Consider the following 18,306-nt stretch of genomic DNA (forward strand, 5'->3'; position numbering starts at 1 on the left):
TTAAAAAATTGGCAGAAGGCATGAACAGACAGCTCTCCAAAGAAAACACACAGACAAATAGACTTTTTTCAAAAAACAGAAACAAAAACATTCAGATGGCCAACAGACACATGAAAAGTTGCTCAACATTACTCATCATCAGGGAAATGCGAGTCAAAACTACAATGAGATATCACCTCACCCTGGTCTGAATGGCTAAAAGCAGCAATACAAGAAAGAAGTGCTGGAGAACATGTGGAGGAAAAGCAATCTTCTTGCACTGTCAGTGGGAATGCAAATGGGTGCCACTACTATGGAAGACAGTATGGAGGTTCCTCTAAAAGTTAAAAATATAACTACCTTATCATCCAGTAATTGTAGTACTGGGTATTTACCTGAAATAATACCAAAAAATTTAAAAAGAATAGATGCAAATGCTTATTGTAGCATTATTTACAATTTATGGAAGTAGTCCAAGTGTCCATCACCAGATGAATGGATAATTAATATGTAGTATGCATGTACCATAGAATATTATTCAGCCATAAAAAAGAATGACATCTTACCATTTGCAATAACATGGATGGAGCTATAGAGTGTTATGCTAAGTGAAATAAGTCAGTCAGAGAAAGACAAATACCTTATGATTTCACTCATGTTGAATTTAAGAAACAAAGAATTTAAGAAACAAAACAAAGAAGCAAAAAGAGAGCGAGTGAGAGAGAGAGAAACCCAAAATCAGACTTTTAACTATAGAGATTAAACTGATGATTACCAGAGGGCAGGTGGGTGAGAGGATGGGTGAAGTAGGTGGTGGGGATTTAAGAGTAAAATTCTCATAATGAGCACTGAGTAATGTATAGAATTGTTGAATCACTATATTGTACACCTGAAACTAATATAACACCATATGTTAATTTTACTTGGATTAAAACAAAAAAACTTATTAAAAAAGTTTAATCCTAAGTGAATGGCTTCCTGCTATTCAGTGGATGTTTGAGATGCTTCTCCTGAGATTGGTTCTTGAGAGATGCAAAAAAAAAATTATTTTAACATTATGCAAAATATAAGCAAGGTCAACTTCTGAATATTGAATATATTGAACATATTATAGCTAAATATATGTGACGCTAAGATTATCCACATTAGTTCTCCCCATAGTTAGCAAAGTAATAGTTGATCAACTTTTCATTATGCTAGGTTATTTTTTAGTGTGACAAAATATACATAACATAAAATTTATCATTTAACCACTCTCAAATGTGAAATTCTGTGGCATTAAGTACATTCACGTTGTTGTGAAACATTACTAATCATTCATGTCCAGATATTTTTTTTTGTCTCCTCAAACTGAAACTGTACTCATTAAACAAACAAACAAAAATCACCATTTCTCCCTCACCTCAGTCACTGGCAACCACCATTTTATTTTCTGTTTCTATGAATTTGACAACTCTAGGTACCTCATAAAAGTGGAATTACAAGCAGTTATCCTTTTGTGACTGGTATATTTTACTCAGAGCATGATTCTTCAAAGTTCATCCGTGTTATACCATTTGTCAGAATTTCGTTTTAAAGCTAAACAATATCACATTATATGTACATACCATTTTTTGTTTATTCATTCATCAATGAACAATTGGGTTGCGTCCACCTTTTGGTTACTGTGAATATTGCTACTATGAATATATGTGTACAAATATCTGGTTGAAACTCTGCTTTCAATTCTTTTGGGTATATACTAAGAAGTGAAATTATTAAATGTTAATGGTATTTTTAAATTTTTGAGGAGCATGCATACTGTTTCCCATAGCAGCTGCACTATTTTATATTCCCACCAAATCGAAAATGTTCTAATTTCTGCCCATCATCAAAAACACTTGTTATTTATTTTCTTTGTTTTCTTTTGTCCTTAATAGCTATCCCAATGTATCTGAAGGGACATCTCTTTGTGGATGAAATTGAGTTTCCCTAATGATTAGTTAAGTAATGGAGACTATATATGTATATACACATATATATGTATATATATATATACTTTATATAATTGATTATATATACAATCAATTATATATTAGAGATTTCATATGGCTTGCCATCTGCAACAACATGGATGGAGCTAGAGAGTATTATGCTAAGTGAAATAAGTCAGTCAGAGAAAGACAAATACCATATGATTTCACTCATGTTAAATTTGAGAAACAAAACAAAGAACAAAAAGGAGAGATTTCATATGGATTTATAATGGATTATTTTATCACCGCAAAAAATGTTGTTGGTGTTTTGTTAGGGATTGCACTTAATCTGCAGATCACTTGGATGACATTGCCAACTTAAAAGTATTGAGTCTTCTAATCTAGGAACATGAGGTATCTTTCTATTTATTGGTGTCTAGTTTCTTCCTTCCACTGCAGATGCATTTTACATATTTTTTCTTGCAGATGCATTTTACATATTTTTTCTTGCCTAGTTGCTCTGACATGGAGTTTTAGTACTATGTCGAATAAAGGTGGTAAAATTGTCATCCTTATCTTGTTCCTTATCTTAAAAGGAAAAGTCTTCAGTCTTTCACCACGGAGTATGATGTTAGCCCTGTGTTTCCCGTATAAGGCCTTTATTATGTTGATGTAGTTTTTTTCTCTTCCTAATTTGTTCAGTGTTTTTTTTAATAATAATTTTTTATTGTTATTTTAGTCACAATACAGTATATCTTTCGTTTTTGATGTAATATTCCATGATTCATTATTTGCGTATAACACCCAGTGCACCATGCAATACGTGCCCTCCTTAATACCCATCACTGGCCTATCCCAGTCACCCACCCCTCTCCCCTCTGAAGCCCTCAGTTTGTTTCCCAGAGTCCATAGGCTCTCATGGTTCATTCCCTCTTCTGTTTACCCGCCCTTCATTCTTCCCTTCCTTCTTCTACTGATCTTCCTGCTATTTCTTATGTTCCATAAATGAGTGAAACCATATGATAATTGTCTTTCTCTGCATGACTTATTTCACTTAGCATTATCTCCTCCAGTGCCGTCCATGTTGCTGCAAATGTTGTGTAATCATTCTTTCTGATGGCTGAATAATATTTCATTGTATATATGGACCACATCTTCTTAATCCAGTCATCTGTTGAAGGGCATCTTGGCTCCTTCCACGATTTACCTATTGTGGACAATGCTGCTATGAACATTGGGGTGCATATAGCCCTTCTCTTCACTACATCTGTATCTTTGGGGTGAATACCCTGTAGTGCAATTGCTGCATCATAGGGTAGCTCAATTTTTAACTTTTTGAGGGACCTCCACACTGTTTTCCAATGTGGATGTACCAACTTGCATTCCCACTAGCAGTGTAAGAGGGATCCCCTTTCTCCACATCCTCTCTAACATTTGTTGGTTCGGGCATGTCAATTTTTGCCATTCTAACTGGAGTAAGGTGTATCTCAAGGTGGTTTTGATTTGAATTTCCCTGATGGCTAATGATGTTGAAAATTTTTGCATGTGTCTGTTAGCCATGTGTATGTCTTCATTGGAAAAGTGTCTGTTCATATCTTTGGCCCATTTTTTGACTTGAGTATTTGTTTCTCGTGTATTGAGTTTGAGAAGTTCTTTGGAGATCTTGGATACCAGTTTTTTATCTGTAGTGTCATTTGCAAATATCTTCTCCCATTCCGTTGGCTGCCTCTTAGATTTTGGACTGTTTCCTTGGCTGTGCAGAAGATTTGTATCTTGATCAAGTCCCACGAGTTCATTTTTTCTTTTGTTTCTCTTGCCTTTGGAGATGTGTCATGAAAAACGTTTCTCTGGCCAATGTCAAATAAGTTATAGCCTAAAGACTGTAGTTAGAGATACAGAAGGACATTATATTATTCTTAAAGGATGTATCCAACAAGTGGATATGACAATTATAAATATCTATGCCCCCAGCAGGGCAGCAGCTAGATACACAAGCCAACTCTTAACCAGAATAAAGAGACATATAGATAATAATATGTTAATCGTAGGGGGCCTCAACACTCTGCTCTCAGCAATAGACAGATCACCTAAGCAGAAAATCAACAAAGAAACAACAGCTTTGAATGACGTACTGAAACAATGGACCTCATAGATATATACAGAACACTACACCCCAGAACAACAGAATACTCATTCTTTTTGAATGCACATGGAACGTTCTCCAGAATAGACCATAAACTGGGTCATGAAACAGGTCTCCACGGATACCAAAAGACTGAGATTATTCCCTGCATTTTCTCAGACCACAATTCTTTGAAACTGGAGCTCAATCACAAGGAAAAATTTGGAGGAAACTCAACCACTTGAAAACTAAGAGCCATCCTGCTCAAGAATGATTGGGTAAACCAGAAAACTAAAAATCAATTTAAACAATTTATGGAGACCAACGAGAATGAAAACACATCAGTCCAAAACCTGTGGGACACTGCAAAGGTGGTCCTAAGGGGAAAATACATAGTCACCCAAGCCTCAGTCAAAAGAATAGAAAAATCTACAATGCAGTTTACATACCCTCACCTCAAGAAGCTGGGGCTGGAACAGAAGAACAGGCCTAACCCATGCACGAGAAGGCAGTTGATCAAGATTAGAGCAGAGATCAATGATTTAGAAACCAGGAGCACAGTAGAGCAGATCAACAGAACTCTAGTTCCAGCTTCTAAGCTGGTTCTTTGAAAGAATAAATAAGATTGATAAGCCATCCCTTCACTTTAAACTTGTATCTGTAACTTGTATCTGTCTTTAGGTATGAAGGGAGTCTCTTATACATCAGTCTTTTAAAAATACATCAGTCTTTTAAAAATACATCAGTCTTTTAAAAAATTTGTTCTGCCACTCTATGGCTTTTGATAGAAGCATTTAGGACATTTACATTTAAAGTAAATATTGATAGGTATGTACTTATGGGAATTTTGTTGTTTGTTCTCTGGTTGTTTTTGTATTTCTTCTCTGTTTCTTCTTGCCTTGGTCTCTTTCTTTGCGAATGACAACTTTCTGTAATATTTGTTTGGATTTCTTTCTATTGCTTTAGAATCTGTTATAGATTTTGGGTTTGTGGTTACCATAAGTTTCTTATATAGCATCCTATGTATATAGCAATCTGTATTATTTTGATGGCCATTTAAGTTCAAACACACCCTTCAGGGGGGGAAATGGTTTTTCTTTTCCTTTTCTTCCTTTTTACTACCTCATCCATGTTTTATGTGTGTGTTGTCATATTTTACTTCTTTTATTCATAATGTTCTTACATGTCATTATGGCCATTTTTTTTCCATTTATAAAAGTTCCTTCATTTCTTGTTAGGCTGGTTTAGTAGTGATGAACTCTTACCTTTTGATTGTCTTGGAAAATTCTTTATTACTCTTTCAAATCTGGAAGATAAACTTACTGAACAGAGTATTTGTGGTCGTAGTTTGTTTGTTCGTTTTCCTTTCAGCACTTTTCATATGTCATGCCACTTCTTTCTTACTTGCAAAGTTTCTGCTAAAAAATCAGCTGATAGCCTTTTAAGTTTTCCTTTGTAGCTAACTTTTTGCTTTTGTCTTGCAGCTTTTAATTTTTTCTCTTCATCATTAACCGTTCACATTTTAATTATTATGTGCATGATATGGACATCTTTGGGTTTATCTTGTTTGGAACTCTCTGTGTTTCCTCATCCTAAATGTCTATTTCCTTCCCTATATTAGGGAAGTTTCAGCTATTATTTCCTCAAAGAAGTTTTCTACTTCTTTCTCTCTATATTTTTCTTCTGAAATCATTATAATGTGAATATTTGTTTGCTTGATGTTGACCAGGTGATCCTTTAATTTTTCCTCATTTTGAAAACTGGTTTTTCTTTGTCACTGTTCAGCCTGGGAGCCTTCCATTATCCTGTCTCTTAATACGGTGATACATTCTTCTGCATCAGCTAGTCTGTTGTTGATTCCCTCTAATGCATTTTTTTATTTCAGCTATTATATTCTTCAACTCTGATTCTTTATTATATTTTCCACCTCTTTATTGAGTGTCTCACTGAGTTCTTCCATTCTTATCTCCAGACAAGTGAGTTACTTTATGGTCATTACGTTAAATTCTTTATAATGTATATTGCTTATCTCCAGTTCATTTAATTCTTTCTAAAAGGTTTGTCTTGTTCTTTCTTTTGGAGCATATTTCTTTGTCTTCCCATTTGGCTTGCCTTTCTACATTTGTTTCTGTGGATTAGGTGAAACAACTATTTCTCCTAAACTTGAAGGAATGATCTTGTGTATGGCCATTCCGTATGTAGGCTATGTGTATACTTGGTGACTTTTGGTGGTTGACTGAAGCTATGTCTGGCATCAGCTGTTGGTCCAGGGCTTTTCCATAGAGCAGGTGCCCTGTCAGGAAAAGCAAAGCTGAAGTAGATCCCGGCTGGGGTCTCTCAGGGTTCTATGTGTTCAGGCACCCTAGGAGACAGATTAAGCAGAAATTTGTTCAAGCTGGGGTGCCCCAGGGCATTCTGTGCAGGATGTGCCTTGGCATAGTAACTGGAGCTCAGGTGGTGTGTGGGCAAAGATCTTCCTGAGCTCTCTCACACAGAGGGTGCCCTGGCAGGGTAGTTAAAACTAAAGGAATGCAGACTGAGGGTACCCTGGCTCTATGCACAGAGGGAAACTTGGAAGGATAGCTGAAGCTGAAGTGGTTGTAAATCAGGATGTTTCAGGACTTTCCAAAGAGACAGTACCCTGAAGGGGCAGCTAGAGCTAAGGTGAAGTCCATGTTCGGAGGCCCTAGGGGCCCCATGCAGGGATGCCCTGGTAGAGCAGCTAAAACTAAAATGGCTGCTGTGGTCCCTGGTCTTTCACACAAAATATGCCCTCGAAAGGCATTTGAAGTGAATTGGTTGCAAGTGGAGATATGCCAAGGTGCTCAGCAGAGGGGTACTCTGTACCAGGGGTGTCCTAGCAAGCCAACTGAATGAAGCTGAAGTGATGTCAGCCTGGAGTGTTCCAAGTTGCTTTACACATCTGTCACCTTGGCACAAAGGCTGGGACTGTAGCGAACATTAACCAGTGGTATTCTGGTGTGTACTATCATGTGGCCACCTTGATGGGACAGCTGGTGCTGGTGTAAGCTATGGGCCCAAGGCTCAGTGATACAGCAGGCCAGTTAGGATGCCCAGACGGTGCACTGGTCTGTGCTTTCAAGATGAAGAGGACACCATGGAACATGTCTGTCAGCCCTTCCCATCCAGAGAGCATTCCATTAGCTCCCCCAGCAATCTGGTGGAGTTCTAGGGCTGGCTTCTTTGTATAATAGTTGTTTTTCTAAAATGCAGCTTTTTAAAGAAAGAAAAAAATGTAAAGAAAAAGAAGAGAAAAAAAGAAAAAAGAGAAAAGGAAAAAGTGCCATTTATCTTATTTTTTTAATTTCAATTAAATTACCCAACATATACTACATTGTTAGTTTCAGATGTAGTGTTCAATAATTCAGCAGTTGCATATAACACCCAGTGCTCATCACATCACATGCCCTCCATAAAGCCCATCACCCAATTACCCCATCCCCCCACCCACTGCCCCTCAACCAAGCCTCTGTTTCCTATAGTTAAAGGTCTCTCATTGTTTTCCTCCCTGTCTGATGACTTCCCATTCAGTTTTCCCTCCCTTATGCTATGATCCTCTGTGCTGTTTCTTATATTCCACATATGAATGAAATTATATGATAATTGTCTTTCTCTCACTGACTTATTTTGCTGAGCATAATACCCTCCAGGTCCATCCATGTCAGTGTAAATGGTAAATATTAATCCTTTATGATGGTTGAGTATATATATATCACAGCTTGTAGACATTATTGCTATGAAAATTTGGGTGCCAGTGCCCCTATGGATCACTACATTTGTATTATTGGAGTAGTAATGCAATTCTTGGGTCATAGGGTAGCTCTGTTTTTAATTTCTTAAAGAACCTCCATACTGTTTTCCAAAGTGGCTGTACCAGCTTACATTCCCACCAACAGTGCAAGAGGGCTCCTCTTTCTCTGCATTTTCACCAAAATTTCTTTTTTCTTGTCCTGTTAATTTTAGCCATTCTGACTAGTGTGGAGTGGTATCTCATTATGGTCTTGATTGGTATTTCCCTGATGCCAAGGGATGTGGAGCATTATTTCATGTGTCTGTTGGCCATTTGTAAATCTTTGAAGAAATGTCTGTCATGTTTCCTGCCCCTTTCTTGATTGGACTATTTGTTTTTTGGGTGAGTTTGATAAATTCTTTATAGATCTTGGATACTATCCCTTTATCTGATATGTCATTTGCAAATATCTTCTCCCATTCTGTTGGTTGCCTTTTAGTTTTGATGACTGTTTACTTTGTTGTGCAGAAGATTTTTGTCTTGCTGAAGTCCCAATAGTTCATTTTTGCTTTTGTTTCCCTTGCCTTTGGAGATGTGTCTAGCAAGAAGTTGTTGCAGCTGAGGTCAAAGATATTGCTGCCCGTGTTCTCTAGGATTTTGATGGATTCCTGTTTCACATTAGGTCTTTCATCCATTTTGAGTTTATCTTCATGTATGGTGTAAGAAAATGGTCCAGTTTCATTTTCCTGCATGTAGCTATCAAATTGTCACAGCACCATATATTGAAAAGACTGTCCTTCTTCCATTGGTTATTTTTTCCTGCTTTGTTGAAGATTAGTTGACCATAGAGATGAGGGTCCATTTCTGGGCTGTATATTCTGTTCCATTGATCTATGTGTCTGTTTTTGTGCCACTAACATACTGTCTTGATGATCACACCTTTGAAATAGAGCTTGAAGTTAGGAATTGTGATGTCACCGGCTTTGGTTTTCTTTTTCAATATCCCTCTGACTCTTCTAGATCTCTTCTGGTTCCATACAAATTTTAGGATTGTTTGTTCCATCCTGTGAACAATGTCAGTGGTATTTTGAAAGGTATTGAATTGAATGTGTGGATTGCTTGGGGTAGCATAGACATTTAAACATTATGTTTTCTTCCAGTCCATGAGCATGGATTGTGTTTCCATTTCTTCGTATCTTCCTCAATTTCATTAATAAGTGTTCTGTAGTTTTCATAGTACAGATCTTTTACCACTTTGGTTAGGTTTATTCTTGGTATCTTATAATTTTTAGTGCAATTGCAAATGGGATCAATTCCTTAATTTATCTTTCTTCTGTCTCATTGTTAGTGTATAGAAATGCAACTAATTTCTGTGCATTGATTTTATATCCTGCTACTTTGCTGAATTCCTGTATGATAAGTTCTAGCAATTTTAGAGTAGAGTCTTTTGGGTTTTCCGTCTCATGTCATCTGTGAAGAGTGAGAATTTTACTTCTTCTTTGACAATTTGAATGGCTTTTATTTGTTGCTGTTGTTGTTGCCTGATTGCTGAAACTAGGACTTCTAGTACTATGTTGAACAATAGTGGTGAGCATGGGCATCCCTGATGTGTTCCTCACCTTCAGGGGAAAAAATATGTTTTTCCACATCGAGAATGATATTTGCTGTGAACTTTTCATAGATGGCTTTTATGATATTGAGGTATGTTCCCTCTATCCTTATACTGTGCAGAGTTTTAATCAAGAAAGGATGCTGTATTTTGTCGAATGCTTTCTCTGCAACAATTGAGAGGATCATATGATTCATGTCCTTTCTTTTATTAATGTTGATAGATTTGTGAGTGTTGTACCACCTTTGTAGCCCAGGAATAAGTCCCACTTGGTTGTGGTGAATAATCTTCTTAATGTACTGTTGGATCCTATTGGCTAGTATCTTGGTGAGAATTTTGGCATCCATGTTTCTCAGGGATATTGGTCTGTAATTCTCCTTTTTGGTGAGGTCTTTGTCTGGTTTGGAGATTGAGGCAACGCTGCCCTCATAGAACAAGTTTGGAAGTCTTCCTTCCCTTACTATTTTATGAAACAGCTTCAAAGGAATAAGTATTAGTTCCTCTTTAAATGTTTGGTTGAATTCCCCTGGGAAGCCATCCAGCCCTGGACTCTTATTTTTTGGGAGATTTTTAATTACTGCATCAATTTCTTTGCTGGTTATGGGTCTGTTCAGATTTTCTATTTCTCAGGGCACCTGGGTGGCTTAGTCATTAAGTGTCTGCCTTCGGCTCAGGGTGTGATCCCGGAGTCCTGGGATCAAGCCCCACATCAGGCTCCTCCGCTGTAAGCCTGCTTCTTCCTCTCCCACTCCCCTGCTTGTGTTCCCTCTCTCGCTAGCTGTCTCTCTCTCTCTCTGTCAAATAAATAAATAAATAAATAAATAAATAAATAAATAAATAAATAAAATCTTAAAAAAAATATTTTCTATTTCTCCATGTTTCAGTTTGGGTAGCTTATATGTTTCAGAGAATGCATCCATTTTCCAGTTCGCTTAATTTATTGGCATATAGTTGCTCATAATATATTTTTAAAGTTGTATTTCCTTGGTGTTGGTTTATGATCTCTCCTCTTTCATTCATGATTTTATTAATTTGGGTCCTTTCTATTTTCTTGATAAGTCTGACTAGGGTTCTATAGAACTTAATAATTCTTTCAAATAACCTAGTTTCATTGATCTGTTCTACTGTTCTTTTAGATCCTATTTCATTGATTTTTGTTCTGTTCTTTATTATTTTTTGTCTCCTGTTTTGTTTAGGTTTTATATGCTGTTCTTTCTCCAACTCCTTTTGGTGTAAGGTTAGCTTGTCTATTTGACAGTTTTCTAATTTCTTGATAAAGATTTGTATTGTTATGTATTTCCCTTTTAGGACAGCCTTTCCTGCATCTCAAATATTTTGAGTAGTTGTGTTTTCATTTTTATTAGTTTCCATGATTTTTTAATGATTTAATTTCCTGGTTGAGCCATTCATTCTTTAGTAAGATTCTCTTTAACCTCCAAGTGTTTTAGTTCCTTCAAAATTTCCTCTTGTGATTGAGCTCAAATTTCAAAGCATTGTGCTCTGAAAATATGCAGGGAATAATCCCAATCTTTTGGTATCAGTTGAGACCTGATTTGTGACCCAGTACATGATCTATTCTGGAGCATGTTCCATGTGCACTCTAGAAGAATGTGTATTCTGTGGCTTTAGGATGGAATGCTCTGTATTTATTAGTGAAGTCCATCTGGCCCAGTGCATCATTCAAAGCCCTTGTTTCAGTGTTGTTCTTCTTATATGATCTGTCCATTGCTCTCAGTGGGGGGAAGTACCCTACTATTGTACTATTATCAATGTATTACTTTAATTTGGTTATTAATTGGCTGAAATACTCGCCTGCTCCAAAGTTAAGAGCATAAATATTTATAATTGTTACATCTTCTTGTTGGGTAGACCCCTTAAGTATGATATAGTGCCCCTCTTCATCCATTACTACAGTCTGTGGTTTAAAATCTAATTTGTCTGATATGCGGATTGCTACCCCAGCTTTCTTTTGATGTGCATTGGCATGATAAATGGTTATCCACCTCCTCACTTTCAATCTGGAGGTGTCTTTAGGGCTAAGATGCATCTTTTCTAGACAGTATATGGATGGGTCTTGCTTTTTTTCCCCAATCTGATACTCTGTGTCTTTTGATTGGAGCATTTAGCCCATTTACATTCAGAGTAACTATTGACAGATATGCATTTGGTGTCATTGTATTATCTGCAGATTCCCTGTTTCTGTAGATTCTCATTATTTCTTTCTGGTCTATGTTACTTTTGGGCTCTCTCTTCACTTACAAGATCCCCTTTAATATTTCTTGCAGGGCTGGTTTAGTGATCACAGATTCTTTTCTTTCTGTTTGTCCTGGAACCTCTTTATCTCTCCTTCCATTCTGAATGACAGCCTTGCTGGATAAAGTATTAATGGCTGCATGTTTTTCTCATTTAGTAACCTGAATATATCATGCCAGCCCGTTGTGGCCTGTCAGTTCTCTGGGATAGGTCTGTTGCTAGTGTAATGTTTCTACCATTGTAAGTTCAGGAAGCTCTTGCATCAAGCTGCTTTCAGAATTTTCTCTTTATCTCTGAAATTTGTAAGCTTCTCTATATGTCAGGGTGTTGATCAATTTTTATTGATTTTCAGATGGGTCCTCTGTATGTCCTGGACTTGTATGCCTGTTTCTTTCGCCATATTAGGGAAGTTCTCAGCTATGATTTTCTCAAATTACTTTCCATCCCTCTCTCTCTTTCTTCTTCCTCACGGCCCCAGTAATTCTAATATTGTTTTGCTTTATGGCGTTGCTGATTTCTCTAAGCCTCCCCTCATTTTCCAGTAGTTGTTTTTCTCCCTTTTCCTGAGCTTCTTTCCTTTCCATCATCTTGTCACTGTCTCTCATTTCTGCCTCATTTACCCTTGCTGTTAGAGCATCCAATTTAGATTGCATCTCAGTCAGAGCATTTTAAATTTTGGTCTGATTAGATCTCATTTCTGCACTAAGAGATTATCTAGTGTCTTTTTTGCTTTTTTCAAGTACAAGTAACTTTATAATCATTATCATGAATTCCATCTCTGACATTTACTTATATCCATATTGATTATATATGTAGCAGTAAGGATTACCTCTGGTTTCTCCCTTTGTTGTGAATTTCTCCTTCTAGTAATTTTGCATAGAGTAGAATGGATAAAAGCAACAAAATCAGAAATATCAGCCATGACCCAATTGAAATACACACTACACAATTCTGAAGAGGTCAGAAACCAAAATGAAAAAAAAAGGAGGGGGGATGGAAGATTATAATCTCCCAGGTGGACAAAACAAGGTAATCGACTTGGTCCTGGGTGTATTTTGGCCTGTTAGAAGACACTAAATCCCAAAATTGTAAAGAAAGCAAAACATATATATACAAAAATAAAATTGAATACAGTGTAATTGAAGCCAAACATGAAGACTATATCTATAAAATGTAAATGTAAGAATGAAAGTTAAAAAAAAAAAGACTTAAGATCAAAGAGTTGATAAAATAAGAAAGTTGTTGAAAAAGTGATGTGTGTCAAGGAGGTCATGTGATGTGATGTGGACCGGGTGTTATACGAAACTGATAAATTATTGAACACTACTTCTGAAACTAATGATGTACTATAATTTGGCTAATTGAATTTAAATTAAAAAGAGAGTAGAAGAAAAAGATAAAAAGAAAAGGAAACTTTTAAACTGAATGATAAAGAATCATGAGAAAAACCCTAGACTTCTATATACATTTGTCCCTAGCACTGGAGTTTTGCAGTTCTGTGCGCTTGGTAAACTTGTTATTCCCCTGTTACTACAGTTGGTCTTCTGGCGGAAGGTCCTGCTGCATTGAATTTCAGGTGTCTTTGCCTGGGCACAGTTGCACCACATCTTTCCAGGGGACTGGGCTCAGTGTAAGCTGCTTTGGGTTCTTCTATGTGGCTTTTTTTCTCTGAAGACTTTCTGCACCACCTCAGAGGATGAAAATAAAAATGGCTGCTCCCTGATCTCCTGCCCTGGAGCTGAAAGATCTCGGCCCCTTCTCTTCAGTAAACCCTCAGGGAAAAACAATCTTCACTTTTGTGTGCACAGAACTCTGAAGACTCCTCTGGTGAGCACCATGCTGCCCTTCCCTGGGGGAAGGCAGAGGGTCACCACGTTTCTTCCCTTTGCAGGGGTCCGCACGAGAGTGGTGGATTGATTGTTCATGCACTTGTGCCGCCTCTCCTGGGGGAAGACTGAGGTTGGCCAAGTTTCTGCCTTTTGCAGGGCCCAAGGGGAAAGCGGTCACCTGATTGTGCTGTGGTTCGCAGTTTATGGCAAACTGAGCTGAAAGCCCCCTTCCAGGTTCGCTGACCCTCACTGGTTTCCCTGCTCCAATGCTTAGGAACTCTGCTGGCTCATGCACCCCCATTGTTTCCATGACCCTGGGGATCCTGAGACACAGTGTCTCAGCTAGGATTCTGTCCTACTTTGCCAACTGAGCAACTTTGAGACAGGGATGTCTACCACTGGAGTGAATTTCTAAAAGTTCTCATTTTGCAATCTAGAGCAATGTCACTTTCTGGTAGCCAGCTTAAGGAAACTCCCTCCCCTCCCCGCAACAATGTTTATCTTCCTATATATCCTCTCTGATTAACTTCCCCACACCTCCTACCTTGGAGGAAGAGAGACCCAAAGAGCATTCCCACAGGTCCTCATCCTTTGTAACCTGTGGTGTTTTTTCTGTACCCCAGAGTAATTGGGACTTGTTGAGGTAGCAAGCCAATTATCACCACTGGACCCTGATCTCTTCAGCCTGGTGATGGGTAGTAAGGAGGGCATGTATTGCATGGTGCACTGGGTGTTATACGCAACTAATGAATCATCGAACTTTACATCGGAAACTGGGGATGTACTGTATGGTGACTAACATAATATAATAAAAAAACATTAAAAAAGAAGAATAATAGAAGTAAGGGATTGGGGAGTTAATTCCTTACTAATTGGGGAATTACTCAATAATCATAATTGTAGTTACATTTTTCTATAGAATCACCCAAATAAAAAAACTTCTATTTCAAAAAAAAAAGTGGAGGGGGAACATAAACCTGTTTTTTCTTTCTACTCCTTCTGACCTGATAAGTATTGCTGCAGCTCCTCTGCCATTTGGTAGACTTCTAGTGCTGTCTCTTGTACATTCTAGTTGGTCTTTTAAATTGTGACTTTTTTTTCTGTGCCCAAGGATGGACAAATCTGTTCCCAGTCCCTCCTTCCTAACCTTCCACACTGCAGTTTGCACTGTGGAGGGTAGGGATTCCCGTTGTTACTGTGTCTCATTGTCTCCTCTTATCCTTTGCCATTCTCTCTTTTGTTGTGCAGAAGCTGTTCACTGGCCCTCAGTTCTTATTCAGGAGGAATTGTTTTTTATTTGGTGTATTTAGGTGCGTTCTATGGAGGAAGTGAGTTCAGGGTCTTTCTATCTTACCATCTTGCACTGAAACATCCTAATTCCCCCTCTTTCATTGTTGATTTCAATTAGGTGAGTTTTCTCTCTTTTTCTGGTATTGAATCTAGCTTAAGTTTTGTCAATTTTGTTGATCATTTTGCAGAATCAACTATCAATTTCATTGGTTTTCTCTGTTTTTTAACTTTCTTCATTATTTGTCTATGGTCTAATCTCTATTATTTCCTTCCTTATGCTAACTTTGGGTTTAGTTTTTCTTCTTTTTATATTTCCTAAGGTGTAAAGTTGTTCTTTCTTTTTAATGGAAGCATTTATAGCTATAGATTTTCCACATAGCACTGCCTTCCATAAGGCATCCCATAAGATGTGGTATGTCGTGTATTCATTTTCATTTTATTTTCTTATTTTCTAATTCTAATTTTCCTTATGATATATCCTTTGACCCATTGGCTTTTTTAAATGGGTGTTCTTTCATTTTCATGTATTTGTGAGTTTCTTTCTGCTGTTGATTTATAGTTTCATTTCATTGTGAAAAGACCTTGCATGTTTTCAACATTTTTAAATTTATTAAAATGTGTTTTATGTGCTAACATATGATTTATCTTGGATAATTGTCCATGTTTACTTGAGAAAAATATGTTTTGTTTTGAATATATATATATATTCTACCTAATAGAAACAATATATATGTGTATATATATATATATTTTCTATTTGTTGTTGAATATATGTGTGAATTTGTTGAATACATATACATAGATATAAAAATTTGAATATATAAGTATACATAGCAAATATATATATTTATTAGGTTCAAATGGTGTATAATGTTCAAGTCTTTTTTTTTAAGATTTTATTTATTTATTTGACAGAGAGACAGCCAGCAAGATAGGGGATGCAAGCAGGGGGAGTGGGAGAGGAAGAAGCCAGCTCCCATCGGAGCAGGGAGCCTGATGCAGGGCTCGATCCCAGGACCCCGGGATCACACTCTGGGCCAAAGGCAGACACTTAACGACTGAGCCACACAGGCACCCCCTTCAAGTCTTTTATGTATTTATTTATCTTCTGCCTGGTCATTCAACCCATTATGAAAAGTGAAGAATTGAATTCTCCTATTACTGTAGAGCTATTTCTCCCTCTAAACCTTTCAATATTTCCTTCAAGTATTTAGGAACTTTGGCCTTTTTATCATTATATAATGTGCTTCTTTTCTCTTATAACAACATTTGTCTTAAAGTCTATTTTGTAGAATATTAGTATATTTTGTAGAATATATTAGTATATTCACCCTTGCTGTCTTTTGGTTACCATTTACCTCCATTTTTTTCTGTTCTTCCACTTTTGATCTATGTGCTTCCTTAGATCTAAAATGAATCTCTGGTAAACAGCATATAGTTGGATTCTGTTTGTTTGTTTTTTTTAATCCTTCTACCAGGTATGCCTTTTAATAGGGGAGTTTAATCCATTGATGTTTAAAGTGATTATTGAGAAAGATTAAATATAGCCATTTTGATATTTTTTTCATATATCTTACAGCTATTTTGTCCCTCATATCCTCCCTTCTTACCTTCATTGTGTTTGGTTGATTTTTCATAGTGACAAGTTTTGATAACGCTCTTAATTCATTTTTTTGTATATTCTATAATTATTTCTTTTGTGGTTATCATGGGGATTACATATAACAACCTAAACTTTTACCAGTCTATTTTAAATTGATAGCAACTTAACTTCAATTGCATAAGAATATTCTAATCTTTACAGGTCTGCCCTCTTCCCTGCTTTATGTTATTGATATAACAAATTATGTCTTTATATATTGTGTATGTATTGACATAGCTTTTTTAAAGATTGATTTATTTATTTGAGAGAGAGGGGCATGGGGTCATTGGGAGAGGAAGAGGGAGAGTATCTCAAGCAGACTCTCCACTGAGCATGTAGCCCAAGGCAGGGCTCAATCCAACAACACTGAGATCATGACCAGAGCCAAAATCAAGAAAATGACTGAGCCACCCAGGCACCCCTCTTTTAACATAGCTTTAAATTATTTTCATACTTTTGTCTCTTAAGACCTATAAAAGAATAAAGAGTAGAGATACACACTGAAATTAAAATAGTAACTAGTTTTTATATTTGTCCATATTTTTACTTTTACCAGAGAACATTATGTATTCATATAACTTCAAGTTACTGTTTAGTATTTTTTTTATTACAACCTAAAGGACTAACTTTAGAATTTCTTATAGGACAGATTTACCTGTAATAAAATCCTTTATCCATTGTTTATCTGGGAATGTCTTAATACTTCCCTCTTTTTTGAAGGAAAATTTTGCCAGTTGGAGAATTCTCAGTTGATAGAATTTTTCTTTAAGCACTTTAAATATATCTTCCTACTTCTTTCTGTTTTCTGCTGAGAAATTTGCTCATACTCTTATTGAGGATAACTTGCATATCAAAAATTGCCTTTCTCTTTCAAAATTATCCCTTTGTTTTTGATGTTCAACAGTTTGATTATATCATCCCAGTATGGGTCTGTTTAGATTTGTCCTACTTGAAGTTCACTTAGATTTTTGGATTATTAGATTCATTTTTACTTCAAACTTAGGAAGTTTTAAGCTATTATTTCTTCAAATATTATTTCTTCTTCTTCCTCTTCTTCTGAGACTACCAAATTGCCTATGTTGATCCATAGGCATTAGACTTTGTTCACTTTTCTTTATTCTTTTTGCTCCCCAGACTTGATAATTTTAAAGGACTTGTCTTCAAGTTAAATTATTTTTCCTTCTGCCTGTCTGAGTCTCCTACCGAACCCCTCTAGTGATTTTTCTATTCAGTGATCTTATTTTTCAGCTCCAGATTTTCTGTTTGGCTCCTCATAATTTATTTCCCTTTGTTGTCATCCTCGTTTTGTTCATATATAATTTTCCTGATTTCCTTTAGTTTTCTTTTAGTTCCTGGTCTTTTAGTTCCCTTTAGTCTGTTTTTCTTTTAGTTCTTTGAGCATATATAAGACAATTGTCTTAATGGCTTTATCTTGTAAGTCAGATGCTTACATTTCTACAGGGATGGTTTCTGGAAATAAATTTATTTATTTATTTATTTATTTATTTATTATTTTTGGTTTGTTTCATTTTGTTTTGGTTTTTGAATGAAACTCACTTTCCTGTTTATTTGTATTCTTTGGGATCTTTTGTGGAAAACTAAGCATTTGAAATAACAGATACCTCTCATAGTCTCTGGACTACATGGCTCCATGCATGGGAAAACCTCACTAATAGGCAGGTTATGTTCTGTGATGGGGATCAAGCCAGCATGAAGACTTGAGGCCTTTTCAGACCTTTCTTAGGTGTGTGTTTTCTGGGCCTTTTTATGAGTGTGTGCCTGTGTGTGTTTTGATTCTTTGTTGGGGCAACCAGGTGGCTCAGTTGGTTAAGCATCTGACTCTTGATTTCTGCTCAGGTCATGATCTCAGGGTTGT

At 36.5% G+C, this 18,306-nt stretch overlaps 1 protein-coding gene across 4 annotated transcripts in view; it reads left to right on the forward strand.

Moving 5' to 3' along the window:
- Window positions 1-18,306, forward strand: part of KLHL4 (kelch like family member 4) — a 156,359-nt gene that overhangs the window by 128,582 nt on the left and 9,471 nt on the right. The window contains exon 10 of one of the 4 annotated variants that reach the window (XM_034649909.1): window positions 13,206-13,531. The exons of the other annotated variants lie outside the window; for them this stretch is intronic. Coding sequence (XP_034505800.1) covers window positions 13,206-13,341 — 136 coding nt within the window. The 3' untranslated portion in view covers window positions 13,342-13,531. Of the gene's footprint in view, window positions 1-13,205; window positions 13,532-18,306 lie in introns of those variants that run through there. 4 annotated transcript variants of the gene reach the window in all.

Source organism: Ailuropoda melanoleuca, chromosome X (genome assembly GCF_002007445.2).
Source record: "Ailuropoda melanoleuca isolate Jingjing chromosome X, ASM200744v2, whole genome shotgun sequence".
NCBI lineage: Eukaryota > Metazoa > Chordata > Mammalia > Carnivora > Ursidae > Ailuropoda > Ailuropoda melanoleuca.